General features: G+C 34.0%; 1 protein-coding gene across 2 annotated transcripts in view; it reads right to left on the bottom strand.

Annotated features, from left to right (window-relative positions):
* LOC128237380 (uncharacterized) overlaps positions 1–16,130 on the bottom strand; it is an 81,676-nt gene that overhangs the window by 39,042 nt on the left and 26,504 nt on the right. Inside the window, exons 2-4 of one of the 2 annotated variants that reach the window (XM_052952862.1) lie at positions 15,183–15,292; positions 13,539–13,871; positions 865–960 (exon numbers count right to left, since the gene is read on the bottom strand). In XM_052952862.1, coding sequence (XP_052808822.1) covers positions 865–960; positions 13,539–13,794 — 352 coding nt within the window. In that variant the 5' untranslated portion in view covers positions 13,795–13,871; positions 15,183–15,292. The remainder of the gene's footprint in view (positions 1–864; positions 961–13,538; positions 13,872–15,182; positions 15,293–16,130) is intronic. The other variant, XM_052952861.1, reaches the window with a different exon arrangement.

Genomic DNA, 16,130 nt, shown 5'->3' with positions numbered 1-16,130 from the left:
TAAAGTATAAAAAATATTGGTCTACAATTGTTTATAATAAAAAATAGACAAATTCTTATGAATTAATATCTTTAAAAAAATCAAAATCCTTTCAGCTATTAAAAATAAAAAGACACTTCAGATTTACAAAATTTGTAACAGCTACTCTTCCTCCAACATACACAGCATAGTTTTCCTTAATTATACATGAAATACATTCATGTTAATATAAAATGTATTAACTTTCAAATCAACCTATAGGATGTGAACAATTATTTATAATGGACTGGTTCAATGGAAAAGTATGATTATTAAGTTCTTTATTGAGTAAAAAATGTATTTCTGCAAAATAAAGAAGTATAATATTTTCTTTAACGTATAAACCAATAAAAAAAACAATAATTACCTTAGAAGTGACTATTTTGAAGAGTTCATAAAGTATTAAATATATTTCCTAGTTTCTAAAAATAAACAATCATTATAAAAGTACGCTCCTAGAGCAAAGGAGACAATATAGCACGAATTGCTGCCCTTGCTTCGAGAACTATCAGATTTTAACAAATTGTGTTTTTTATATAAGATTATAGGACACTTGTAACCCCCGGGTGGGGGGGAGCAGTTTTGACCCGCGGGCCATGATTTGAACAAACTTGACAGAGGACCACTATAAGATGACACACAAATGTTTTTTTATCCCTTGGGTGGGGCCAGTTTTGACCCCTTGGGCATAATTTAAACAAACTTGGCCGACGAGATGTATGAGATGATGTTTATAAGTAATGGTTGACTCTACACGACGAATGACGGACGACAGACATATGCCTATCACAATAGCTCACCTTGAGCACTTTCTGCTCAAGTGAGCTTAAAAGGGTTTAAACTTACTAGCTCCTTCTGTCGCTGTAGTTGATTTTTTCCCGGTTCGCATTAACTCTGAGTCTGACTGAGAACGAGGTGGATACCTTTGCGTGGTTGTAGGTTCTGTAATTGCGGAAACTATTTAGGTATTTAAAGTACAATGAAAACTACAAGAGCAAGTCTAAACGAACATCACACAAATGAGAAAACAACACAGAAATACCACATAAAAAGCAAAACATGCATCACAATATATGTATTAGCAACGGGGGTTACTGCTTTGAACAGTCAGTGGAACAGAAGCTCGCTGTTGGTTTAAATTAGGTTATGAGTAAAATACTTTAAACATCTACCTTAACAAAACATTTAGTAAAAACGTAGAACAAAATATAATAAGCCTATTCAAAGCGGGGATCAGCTTGAGGACAATGTTTATTAAAACAAATACTCTTTACTTATAAAACAAATTCAAGAAGACAACGACCAGATACAACCATATTCTGCAAACAAATCAATCCAGCCGGAACCACAGTGCCAATTCCTCAAAGGTACGATGCAAATACTCATGTCACCTATCCGACATAGGCTATCGCCTAAGTAAATATAACGTTAAAATATATCTTTATATATAGTCTCATTATAATGTTCTCATTGTGAAAACAGGAGGTCAAAAATTGAAAAAACAAATGCTGTTGTATATTCTTCGAGCTGCGCTTAGTGTTCTTAAACATTAAAACCATGTATATTACCACATTAAAGAATGGACACTACGGAGACAATCCAAGTAGCCTTACACAGAACCTGTTTGAAGGCACAAGAGGCAATTCCTTCACAAGACCCACAACGCTACGAGACAACAAACATAACACAACTTTAAAACAAATGTTGGGCTTTGTTCTGGCTCCTAAAACTTTAATGTAAATATTTACTTTTTATGTTTGCTACACATTGAGGTTAAGGCTTAACCCACATACCAAAGTCAACCAAACTACGATGGTCCAATTAAATGACTCGGCAATCACATGACCGTGATGACCACGATTAATTATAATTTTATCATCGGCTTTACATTGTTTATTTAGTTGAAACCTATTGCAGTTAGGTTGAAAATAAAATTTAATAAATAAAAACAATTAATTTATTCCAAATTTGTTATCTGTTAGATTTCTTATTATTCAAAATAGAAAAATAACAGCAAAAAAAACTTTACATTTGTCAGGTCAAATGAAGGTCACGTGGGTATTTTCTGAAAATCTTGTTATCACGTGATTAAATTTGAACACAACTATGACCGAATTAAGGAATGTTTATAATCGGATTTACTATAAAAGAAAATACCTATCTATTAAGCGTTTTTTTGTTTTGAAAATGTGTTTCTGAACTTCATTTTACTTCATTTACCTGATAATATAATTATTTTTATGTACAATGCATACAAGTTAAATAACAGCGTGACATAAAAAAGTCACAAATTCTCCTTGGGTTTGGATACGACGTTCTCTTCAGCGAACACGTCCCGTAGGTAGCATATAACGTTGAAGTTCTTTAGCAAAACAAAATCTAAACAAGCTATTATTGACGTTACTTATGAAATAAATATTCACTTATTTTTAAAGATTTATTGTTTCATTTTACACTTAATCGTGTCTTACGTTTGATAAAACTTAAAATACAACAAAAAATCGCAGGTGTTTTCGTCATTCTTCTGCAGTTTTTTGACGTACACTCGATGGGTTTCAACGTTTCGTTCACGTATACAATTGCGACCAATATTCTTTTTTAAATTCTTTGCTAGAGACCACTAAATAAATATCAATATTCAATAGTCAATTTACCAATTTGAACGCTAAAATTACTGATTTCTATTGTTTTAAGATCCACAACACGTTTGAGGTGGTATAACGATGCTTTGATTCGCTGATATATGTTAAACAAACGGAAAAAAGGCATGTAACACCAAATTGGTGTTCTAGTCCTTGAGGGGAAAAAATAACAAGTGGTTTCGTCGATTCGTCATTTTTGATCAATGAGAATGTGGCGTTATTTTACACTTTAATTAAAAACGGGTGACACAAGAACGAAAAGCTGCATAATTAGTGATTCAAGAGGGAACGGGTCATTTGTAGCAGATAAAGAGGAGACCAAAGAACGTTAATGAGGCTCGAAGTGTGGCCATGAAGGATGAGAAACGTTGTTACGCAATATTTTGACATAGCATCGTCACGTCCTTAGGAATGCGTTATACTGATGCGTAACTCACGATTACATGTTACAAAATTTCACCTTTTCATTCCGTATCTTTGACACCACTGGTTCGCTTTAAACTTTTAGAGAAAAACAATACAATGAAAACTACTGAAGCCCAGAAGTCTGAAATTCAAAAATAAAACATGTTCCAGGGCCCAAGGCAAGTGTCCAAACGACAATAGTAGAGACACAAACATATTAACACCACATACACAAATATAAACACAACAAACAGACCACAGACGCATCAAAATTGCTTTACCGTTAAATGATGGGATAACCGCCTTAGAACGGTCAGTGAGACACGAGTTCACTGGAACACGACCCTACTGGGGACTTAAACTAGTAAGCAAAGCCATAACTTTACACTTGTCTCAACCTTTATTACTAAGTTAAAAAATATATGCCTCATCAGAGCATGCTTTAACTTGAAAACAATGAAGAATAAAGTCGCCTTCGACTCAGCCGATAAATTCCTCCGCCTTGACAGATAAACTTCCTCCATCCACAGCACTAAACTAGTATTCTCTATTTACACGAATTTCTAACTCAACAATATTAATGGTAGGATTATATTTTATTGCTTTTTGTTTTGGGAAATTTCTGAAATTGGGAATTTCAGAGGCTAATTTTGGAAGAAATAAACAGGGTCCATGTTTTCTATAATTAATTTACTCTAGTTTTCCGGTGAGAAGCACACGCCACATAACTGGAGAATACGAGAGGCTCGAAATGAGGAAATAAGTCTCTTTTGACGAAAGATTAATAAAAACATATTATGTTCTTAAAATAAATTAATAAGTTAGTAGTTTGCACTTAAATATAACATTTCATGTTCCAGTATCCAGAAAATTTCACTTCAAAACTTCATCTTATTAGTGCCTCTCGTAGTCTTGCCAACTATAAACCAATAAAAACAGTTCATTTCCTTGATTTCTTCTTCATTATTTTTAAACACAATATTTGATTGGTCTACAATCTAAATTTGTATATGAAAAACTACAAAAACAAGCTCAGTAGACAAAAGTGTAAACATAAACCCCGTTTATGGCACAGTGTAAACGCCAAAGACAAAGAACGCAAAAACAAACAGTCACAAACAAGAAATAAGATGTAAGTAAGGCAGAAACTTGTTAAGTTCAACAAGATATTTATTACTATAAACCGTGATCCAGTGTATTTTGGGGACTCTTTTATGATTCTCATTCAAACTACTTGGAATTGAGCATTGGATTCAATATATGTTTTTTAATTATATTAGTTTCATCAAGTGGCTAGGAATGTCAGTTCGACGCGATTGTTATTTATGAATGTGAGTATTTACTAATTCGTCGGATAATAATAACATTATTAGCAGCTTTGTCTGATGCAATAAAACAACGTTTGTGTAAAGATTTGATATCTGCAATTAATTAAGGGGTCATTGAAATAGAATTTGGAGGGATGACCAAAGGATTAGTATTATAAAAAAATATTTAACTTTCTATCAATGATGCTACTTTCAAACATCCTCTCTTTTGATCCAGCTAGAACAGCATTTCATTGAAGCATATATCAGTGTATTTCTACGTGTATCATAATTAATATTAGATGATATTTAGTATTTAGGACCTATGTTTAACAGTTTCCTTAGTACATTATTTTCTAAAATTTTAAAATCTCCATTAATAATATGACGAACATTATTGTACCAGTATTGAGAACTGAGACAGTAGCAGGAGGAATGTGTATTTTTATGTTGTTATCAGAAACGGCTTTATTATACTTAAATATTAAACTTCTACTAGAGGTTTTACATTTATGACAGGCATTTCCTTACTTTTTAAATACTGTGGAATGCATTTCTCGACATTTTATTTCTAAACAGACTATTAATATTGATTAAATACACATGTAACTATATATATAGTAACATTTTAACGCTGTCAGAAAAGTCACTATCGGCGCGGCGGGACCATAATCATTAAAATTTATAATAGCCCCGGGGCATTTATCAGTCACGTGACCGATAATGGCCCTACGATTGTCCGCACGTGCAACGCGACGCAATTTTAGGTTGTTGAAGATGGCTGCCAGAGTAGACATGGGTGAACGTACGCCGTACGCTCGAAAATTTAGCCAACAGGCTACTTCAACTGGATTCTGCCATCGAAAACAATGAACATTTCACTGAGGCACAAGCCCGGCAATTCATTAAAGCAAAGAAAAACAAGGGTACGGTAACGAAAACAAGGAGTGACATGTAAAAAGGTGAACGATTGGCTGAAGGATGACGGCGAGACCCGCCAGATCAAAGACATTCCACCAAAGGAGCTAGATATTCTTCTATCTAGATTCCTGCTCAGTGTCAGGAACACCAAGCTTTCGGCAGAGGCGAATGGCCCCGCTGCAACCAACTTCGAGCCATCTACCCTGCGTGGCATCTTGTCAAGTGTAAAGAGACACCTGTCTGGAATGGTAGGCGCTTTTCTGTTTGTTATTATTATCTTAAACAACTAAAGTTAATATATAAACACCTTAATAGTTATATCTATTATAGTTGCCTATAATTTTATGCACAGACTTTGATTATTTTAATCATGATCAACTCGTTTTGCAGAGTACGAAGGCGATGTCATGGGCGAAAAAGAGTTCAAATTCACACGGGACACGCTGAAAGCGAAATGCGTGGATTTGAAAGAAAAGCGACTTGACTGACTCCGAGTGTTTTGGCTGTGACTTAAATTTCTTCAAATATTTTACTTTTCAAATCATTAGGAAGGAGAGAATAGCATATACTAGTCGCTTTTATTTTTAATAATGTTTTTCTTTATTTGTTCCCAGTTTTAGTACAATGATGCTTTTTATTATGAAACTCTATGATCACACAGTTTTAAACCTTTTAAGGCAGACTGTTTGTGAAGTTTTTGGTTTCTAACGATTACTGCATCGTATCTTTGAAAAGTATTTGCATTAGGTGCTCTGAATTGTTTCCCTCCGTCTGCAGATAGAGTTGGGATCTCTATTATTGAAGTACTTGGTGTTTACCTTTTCGTTTTTTATTATTATTTGTTTTATTGATAAGTTTCCTCAAGTTAATGCATACTTTGATAAGATTTATCTTTTGCGTTTTATCTTTATTAAGAATTGTTGGGATAAGAGTGAGGTTTGTGCACATAAACTGGTTTAAACCCCCAGTAAATTTACATTTTACTGACCGTTCCAATTCTTGATAAACATACAAATTATTTATATATATATATATAGTATTTATGCACTGTGCTGTTTGTAGAGTTGTGTGCTGTTCTATGTTTCTTGTTTGTGAATTTGTGTTCTATGTCTTTGGCGTTGCCCATTGCCACCAAACCGGGTTTATGTTTAAACCTTTTGCTACTGAGCATGATTCTGTAGATTTTTGCATATATATTGGCAACAAAAATTAGAGAGCCGATCCCTTCACTTCCTCAGAGATTCAACAACTCTACGAAAAGGAACTTCTTGGAGCCGGTAAGTTTGACAGTTAATTGATTGTTTACATATCACTAAGCAACAACGACAAGGGATACAACTAAAGTATAACGAGAACGGTATAAGCCGTTCCCCGTTATTCAAAAAAGCCTACCTTTATAATATGTTTTGCGTGGTAATAATGAATAATGGGTAATGATTATGGTATGACGAAATTTATGGATTTCATGTCTGTAATTTTATATTTCTTTAACCTAATATATATTTTATAAACATTTATTACTATAATTTAAGTAGAAAAAAGAAATCTATTTGCATTAAGAGTGAGTTTACAGTGCAGTACATTGTTAAACATAATGATCAAGCACAACCTAACTGTGTAATTGTTTCAAATGGTATAAATTTCGAATTAATTACAGCCTCCCCTTGGATTGCGAGGAAGACAGGGGCACTTGACCATGTTATGGGGGACTTGGAGTTAAGCCAGACCTCCGATGGTGTGAGTTACTTGGCCTTTACAGAGAGAGCGACAAAAACAAGAAACGGAGTTGCTGGTGACCACAGGCAATATGTGCCTAAGCTCTTTGAACAGCCAGGTAACCAAGTTAAAATAACATTGTTATAAAAAGGTTATTGTTCTATTGTTAACAGATGATGTTCATTTATTGCAGTTATTAGCATAAATGTTTAAACTAAAATCCATTCAAAATAGGAATTCAAATGTTGATTTTGTAATAAATGTTTCAATATGTGATTGAGTACTCTATATGTGTTATAAAAAAAATTGCAGGAGACTCAAACTGTCTTGTAAGGTTGTATCAGCTTTACAAGGAAAAGAGACCACCTCAGATGTCCGCCCAAGAATCAAGGTTTTATGTAGCCCTGAATCTAAATTTTGGAAAGGGAACAGTATATTCATATTCCTGTGAAATAAATGTGTGCTACATGTATTTTATTGCAATTTGCTTTTCCAGTCCCATTGTATAATAAGTCTTACAAAGAAACCTATAAAGTAGTTTCAAACAGCATTGACATAAACGATTTATTTCATTTCTTAAACGTTGTGGACACAGTTTCTCAAAATATCTAAATTAATTCTGTGATATATTTATTTTAAGTTCTTTTGTTTATTTCCTGACTAACTGTAGTTTTAATTTCAAGAAGTGTGAAGTTACGCTTAATTAGTTTCCAAAAATATTGCCCTTGTTCTCGAGATGAATCAAAGTTCATGGCCAAAAAGACTAAACAGTACTGAACAATGACAAATGTACCTAGTTCTGTTTACCAAATACTGTATTTTATTTTAACAGGTAAAAGTACATCAGTGTACTGTACATGCATTCAAACATGAAACTAAACAAACATATCTGTGTCACCCGGTAACAGTAGTAGTACAATATGAGTAGTACGATTATGTGAATTAAGCTCACCTTAGTTGTTCAAAAAAGTATATAATGTCACAACCAAAGTGGCTAGAACTTGTAGTCTAGAGTTCCTGGTCACAACAGTTCAAGTGCAAGAATCTCACAAGATTCAAAGATAATCTGGATAAAATGTCCATTCAACTGTACACTTCATTAACTATTTAAATCTGAAATTTCCTATATCGATATCATCTAAGTTATTCACAACAAACACGTTTTCTTACTCATTTATCCGTTTGAAATTCAGTTAAACTGAAAGTAGAGGTAGTTAATGTGGTTTTGCCATTTTGAACGTCACGAAAATTACCCAAAAGAAAATTTACCAGCTAGATAAAACCATCATGTTACGATATCGGCATATCGACAGACAACTGAATACTTGAGTCAAAACATGTGTATTAAACAGTTCAATATATGGCCGCGCGGGACTAAAGCCCTCGGGCCATTATCAACATGCCGGGGCTATTATCACTCATTGGCCCTGCGCGGCCATATATTAATCTCTAATTAATGCCTAGTGCGACCAGATATTGATTTATTGATTAATAGCTATACCTTTATTACAGAAGGAAAATTTCATAAAATGCCTTTTCCGATAATCATTATCTTCAATGGATGGCCACAAGTAGTATTTTAAACAGCCGTACACATTGCAGGTACAGTTATACATTAGGTCTGTTCTGCGAATAATATGGTCCGCTTCATTATCAAGTGAATGTAACGAGGCCACAGACAAAGAACAAAACAGAACTTATCAATCTGTGTTTGCCATTTTGTATTAAAATATTAAAGCATTGGTCAATATTTAACTGTCTTTTTAGATTCCCATCGCGTTTTTATCCGTGTGATCAAGCTTTACGTCTTCTCTGTTTGCCAATATTGGCATCTTTTAAATATTTCCTTGATTTAATATGTTATTATTCAACCTTGTGTTATGCATTGTGTGCAGAAAGCATAATTTTATTCTAAATATATACATATTTTTACTTGAAACGTTTGCCATAAGAAAATATAGAGGATTATTATTTATTTTAGTGTAAGATCGTAATATATATCTCCGTGTGCGCACCAAAATATTTTTTTACGTGGTGTTCACGAGGTGAAATATATTCCGATCTTGCACTAAATCCAACAGTTTTTCTTTTTTATTGTATGCCTAAAACGGATATAAAATGACATTTAATCGTTGATTTCAGAAAAACGCGCCAACGCCATTTTGGTAACTACGTCATCGAAATTATGTCCCAGCCCTGTGTGCGCTGGTGATTAATGTAGAAATGAGAGCCGGCCAAAATTTCAAAACAGTGAAATATATCAAAAAATTATTTCACTGTATGAAACAGTGAAAACTTATTTTTATTTCACTGAGAAATCACTATACATTACCGCAAAGCATATAATCAAAGTTATATTTCGTGTTTGAGACATTGTTGTTGTTGTTTTGACAATGTTTGGAAGCCTTTTTTCTCTATAAAATCTAATGTGAACAATAGCACATGTAATCAAGAAGACAGAATACTTTCAGGCCATAATTGTTCCATACGATGTATTTTTTAAAGCTGAAGATGTTATTTATTTTAGAATAAATATATACAAAAATAACAGTACAGCAAAAGTAAGATTAAATGGATTGGAAAACAAGCAATGTTATTGTTATACTAATTCCTTTCCATGTAGCAGTGTACAGTTACGAATTGCAAAGAATGTCAGTATATGAAGTGTACAGTATTGAATAATAATAGTAGAAAAAAAAACAATAAAAAAACGCAAAAATATCCTGTCACACACACTGTCCCGATGAAAGGCGATCGATACACCAATGGGGTAGACTATTAGGCGTCAAAACGCGTTGATGCTGCAATGAATCTCTGGACTTTTAAAAGCAAGCTTGAATTGGCATCAAGGGTAAGGCGATCATTACCGAAAAGAAGATTTTTTACAGTAGCAGCACACGGTAAATCATGGATAAAACGGTCACGCATTAATTGATATCTAGGACACTGATTGAGATAATTTGACACAGTTTCAACAGCATCTCAAGCACAAAAGGAAGAAGGGATTTTGTTTCTTCTGTGAGGGTCATAATTTAATGAGCTACATCCTAATCGCAGACGAGCGTAATTAACTTGATGTTGTCTGTTTCCTACATTATACAGGGGTAGTGGTTTCTTTTGTTTCGTGTTAACTCGCTGAGAGTAGTTGTATGTCTGATATCTTCAGGAGGTGATTTTCACTGGCGAATAGTCAGGGGAAAATTGAAGTAGCATAGGCTTGAGTGTTACAATGGATGACTGGAACATCTGAGCGATTTCGTAGGGCATATGGCTGAGCTCTCGGCTGAGGAATAAAATTTGTAAAATACACTGGAGAAAGACCATTTTTCATTTTAAAGAACAGAATGAGGCGATGTTTGCGTCTCTTTTCCGTCAGTGTATCCCAGTTAACGTCAGCCATAAGTCGCTCAACACTACAAAGTTTTTTAGCATCGGTTACAATTCTAGCATCCTCGTGATGGACAACTTCGATATCATTTTAAATTCATTACTACACTTGTCCCAGACAACATCGGCATACTCGAGTAAAGGTCTAATAAATGTGACATTCATTTTATCCAAGGCTGCACGGGAAATTACAAAGGTTACCCCAAGTTGTTTATGAGTACTGATTTGAGATATGGGAACGTTGTGGAGATAAAGTGGGGGTTGATTTTGTTGTTGACGTTTACGTTACGAGAAAAGAGAACAGATTCTGTCTTAGATGGTTTAAAAGTTACTAGCCATTTCTTCGTCCAGTATGATATTTGAGACAGGTCATGGTTAAGGTCGGTTGCAAAAGTTACGGAATAAAGTTCGACAATAATGTAAAGTGTCATTTGCGAATAGGCGGATGTTTGCTTAATGCCAGTAACAATGTCATTAATGAGGAAAGGAAGAGCAAAGGACCAAGGATATATCCTTGAGGAACACCTGCGTTGATAGTGAGGATTCCTGAAGCAGAGTTGGATAAGACTACCCGTTTTTTGCGGTCAGAAAGAAAATCAATGAAGAAGTGAACCACTTATACCGATGGATGACAGCTTATGAATAAGGCCATGATGCAAAACTCTGTCGAATGCCTTTGATACGTCACAAAAGACAGCCCGTACTTCTTTTTCTTCATCTTAGGCTACTTAGACTACTTTGCTGACGTCGTTGCAAAATAAAGCTAACTTGTTGACGCTAGAATCGCCTTTGATGAAACCAGATTGGAAGGATGTAATTATTTTGTTCGAGATGACGTAGTGGTAAAGGTTTTTGTGGATGCAGCGCATGAGTTTGCCATTACAAATTAGAAGTGGTATTGGTGTATAATTGCAGGGAGGACTGGATGGATCAGATTTTTTGAAAATGGGGCAGACGTTCGCCCACTTCCAATGAGAAGGGAAAGTAGAGTTTGCCAACAATTTGTTAAAATAACTCGAGGGAGGTACAGCAAGTTTGTCTTTGTCCTCTTTAATAAGTTTGGGACTAATCGAGTCAGGACCACTGGCTTTACTTGGATCAAAACAGGAAATTGCATCTGGAACGTACTGACTTGACAAAAATATTTCTGAGAGGAAAGTGGATGGAACGTTCTCAACTGTAAAAAGGGTATGTTGCTGGGGTTCTATGGTTGATTGTTTGATAAAGTACGAGTTTAGAACGTCTGCCTTTTCTTCATCGGACTCTGCCTTAATTGTTTCATCAAGAAGAGTTGGTATTGGTATAAGATGATTGTTTTTGAGTTAGTTGTTTAGCTAGTTTGAACCATAATTTAGTTGTTATGTTATCAGAGTTAATTTTGTTCATTATTGTATGTTCGTTTTCCTTTTTATTTTTTTCGAATTAAATTTGTTGTTTCGTTGCGATAGTTTCTGAGTTGTTCCCAAGTCAGTGCATTATTTGAAAGTTTAGCTTTTCGTTGTAATTTGTTACGTTTTTTAATTCCTTGTTTTACCTCTTTGTTTATCTAAGGGACGTCGCCTGGACGAATAATAACATTTTTATTTGGAATGCTCTCATAGGCTAATTTTAAGATTATTGTTTTTTTTTATGAACGACAAGTCGGAAGATCTGAGTTAATCGTTATATTTTACATAATCGCCTTTGTCATATAACCATATTTGGCGCCGAAAATAAGTCTGCTTAGGTTTTGTGAATTATAAACAGCAACAGTCGGACAGAGAAAACGGACAAGATTCGGAACAAAAGGATCTGCGACGAGACTTGAAAGAACTTGATTGGAGTGTTTATTGAACATGAGGTCGATAAAGTGAACTAGAGTGCTCGGTGAAGTGAGTTGGTGAGTTAATGAGCTGTTCAGAATTTAGGAAATCTACACATTGTATTTGACGGATTCAAGCTGATGTTGATGTTAAAATCGCCTGCTACAAGTACGTTGTCAACATGCTGGTTGAAAGCGTGGTTGAGTGAATGTTCCATGTTTAGCCACTGTGTGTTGTTTAGGCCCTTGAAAGTGTGAATAGTTGTACTTTGGAATAGTTTTACTGCAAAATCTCCAGCTGGTAAATCGCAAAAGGCAATATACATATTTAGAAAATATTTAAATTAATGTGTTAATATAACTCCTGAGCATAAAGTTGAACTCTTTGATAAACTTAGTAAGCTAATTTTGTTGTACGGGTCTGAAGTATGGGGCTCTATGAAAAAAATCCATATGGAAAGAATACAAACGCAATTGATCATATATATATTATAAAAAACTAGTAAATAAAATGATTTCATCCTAGAAGAGACGCTAAATAAACATGATTAAGTAATGGTTTAAAGTCATTTGTTCTCCAAAACGCAAATACAATTATCTTGTTTACAAACTACCTTTAGATGATATTAAAATTAGACCTTTGAAACAAACTGGGAAAAACAAGTTACATTTTTCAAGTTTATTTGGATTCTATCATGTTTGGTTATCACAAAGTGTTAAAGATAACCCTAAATGTTTGCTACTTTTGAAACAAACACCAACATATAATTTGGTTCAAAATGTTCATGGCAGTCGTCTATGACATTGTCTTTGTTATAGAAATATATTTCAATTTAATTTCAATTATATTTGAAATGTGTTAACATCGAGCAGTATAGGAATGCTCTCAGCAAATTAAGAGTATCATCTCATAGACTACGTATTGGAACTGGCGGATGTAATAATACATATATTTTTGATTGGACTTTTCAGACTTGTAGTATTTTAGAAGATGAGTTTTACTCCCTTTATGAATGTAATATGTATTCCGAAATTATATAATTATTCATTATGTTGAATGTAAACTGAAATAAATCTATGTTCCGTTGTATGATTAACATACTAAATGATTAATTTTGTATATAAGTTAATAAATTTGTTACTATTTAACTGCAAATGCCACTTGATCGCATACTTAAACAAGATTACATTTACATAAAAACCTTACAAGAATTGTAAATGTAATTTTAACTTAAAGAAACTAGAATTTATTTAAGATTGGTACTTGATACTACATATTAAAATGTCATAATGATTGATTGCATTGCTAGATATTGAAGTCGAATTACTGAAAGAACTTACCTTCCCGAAAACCGACCTTAAGCATATCTCCAGCACCTTTGTGTCCATGCTTTAGAAGCAGTTTTGTAAGAATTCCATACCAATTCGGATGTTTCCCGGAAACCCGTTCCAATAATAATTCCGAAGCTTCAATGGCTCCTTTGTTGGACATCACGCATTCTATTTCTTCCTTGTCGTCCGATATCAAGAGGTCATGGCTCAAAAGATGTGCCATTATTTCTCGAGGGTTAATCATTTCTCGAAGCTGCGGCATCATAATTGATACGTATTTCCTTTGTTCCGTGTCATCGACAATTTCATGGCGTCTTATTTTCTTCAGCAGACATGTGAATTCTGAATACAATTGCATTATAATTTGGAATACAATATAAACTTATTTCGTTTTCACAAATCAAAGCTAAATTATTTACGCAGAACTTAGTATTACAATTACATTTACATTTGCCAAGTCACTATGAATGTTTAACCCATTACTTTCCCTACATAAAAGTCGAGATATGCCCTCTGTCTTATTTCAACTGAGCAACACCAAAAAACGTTGATTTCCGCTTGCGGTATTTTTGTTGCTCAATTATGGTTTTCAATATTCCGATTTTCCGAATGTTTTTTTATTTGGTCGAAATTTTTCGTTTTTGATATCTTATTGAGCAACACGTGTTTAAAAAAATCATAAGTATTACTAATAAATCTGATTGGGTTGTAATTAAAAGCTGTATTGAAACTTTATTTGTTTCAAAAAGGTTGCCCTTTTATGTATATACATGTATATGAATGTTTCTTCGATGGCCCTCTACCAACCATACTATTGTATGAAATGTCGAAACAAACTTCATTCTTTTTAAATAAATCTCTAAGCTATCAAGTGTACATACAACTAAAGGTTTTACAAAGAATGACCGAAAGGGTCCGAATTGGTTCTTCCCAAACTTATATCGCTTGTGCTTTGATAGAATTGCAAATTAGATGATTTTCTTGACTAATAATGAATGACCTTAAATATTTCCTCAGCTGGCAAAGGACGTCGGATAGACGTCGAATGACCATCGGATTTACAGTCGGATATGAAAGTTTGATCCGACGTCGAGATTTGACCACTTTCCGACCAAAACCGACCGTAGTGCGACCAATTTTCAATCAAACATTTACCTTACGTAAGACTTTGACATAAACTTAAAGTGCGCCCTACTCATAGCGAAAAGAAATCGGGTTAATATAACCAGAGCTATAATTAAATGTTGAACGGTATTTTGGATTTCATCATATAATATTTAATGTATTATATGAAGTATTATTTGAATGTTTGAAATAAACAAAACTAGGGATTCCAAACACAATCCTATGAAAGATCTTCATAAACACTTGCTTTAAGTTGGGTCAAGATATGTCAACCCTAACTAAAGTTATTCAGTTTCAACGGTTTTTCTATTTTTAGTAAAAGTGACCTTGACCTTGACCCTAGCGACCCTAAACACAATCCCATGAAAGGTCTCCATAACATCTTCCTATCTCAACTCTATCTAAAGTTATTCAGTTTTATAGGTGAGTTTGACGCCGCCCGGCCGAACAACGACGTTCGTCATTCTAATAAACAGGTTTTACTCTGTGAAAACCTGGTTAATAATCTGATCATACGCGCATACGTACTTATTCCTTCTGAATTCTTTTGTTTGATATTTTAATTTCCATTTTACATCGTTTGCGACATTCCGTTACTGTGGTGGTCGATGGTACTATGGGTACAAAGGCACGAACACCTACGTTCAAAAAGTGAATGTAATGTTTACAGGATATTGGATTGAAAGTGAAAGGGCAAGAAATTTGATGTAAACATAAGTGTGAACGACAACAGTGACCTTGACACAAAAACAAGTATGCTTTTGATATTTTCTTACTAAATACCGGCTTCCATGCGGTATGCCATTCTTGGTGATGTAGCTTGGTGATGTAGCTTTTAAGAACATTCAAAAACACATTTGGAATCCGGATCCTAATTCTGTATTACTTTCTGCTATTTGCAAATGGTTCTTTACGAAAATCATATATAAAGGATAATTGTTTGTTTTAGTGTAAGATCGTAATATATTTCACCGAGTGAGCAGCACAAGTTATATTTCACGAGCGGCATAGCCATGAATGAAATTCACTTGTTATGTTCACGAGGTGAAATATATTGCGATATAACACGGAATCAAGCATTTTTTCTTTTATTATATGCCTTAAAATGGTATTAATGACATTTAATTGATTCTAATAGAAAATCGCGCCAAACTGTATGCGAAAGTGACGTCATTTCGTTAATGACGTCTTTGAGTTTGTGTCCCAGCCCTGTGCGCGCTGATGTTTGTTTTGTTTGTGATTTTATGTTCTATGTCTTTGGCGTTAACCCAGTGCCACTAAACCGGGTTTATGTTTAAACTTTTTGCTACTGAGCTTGTTTCTGTAGCTTTTTGCATAAAAATTTTGATAGCAGAACGGGTTGAAATTTTATAACAGTGAAAATTATTAAATAATTTTCACTGTTTGAAAGACCATTTTTATTTCACTGATAAATCTCTAGAAACCATCGGCAAGCATAATATTCTTTGTCTTTAT

This window comes from Mya arenaria, chromosome 6 (assembly GCF_026914265.1).
Source record: "Mya arenaria isolate MELC-2E11 chromosome 6, ASM2691426v1".
Classification (NCBI taxonomy): Eukaryota; Metazoa; Mollusca; class Bivalvia; order Myida; family Myidae; genus Mya; species Mya arenaria.
Note: the sequence above shows the minus strand (reverse complement) of the source record. Positions and strands in the feature narration are given on the sequence as shown.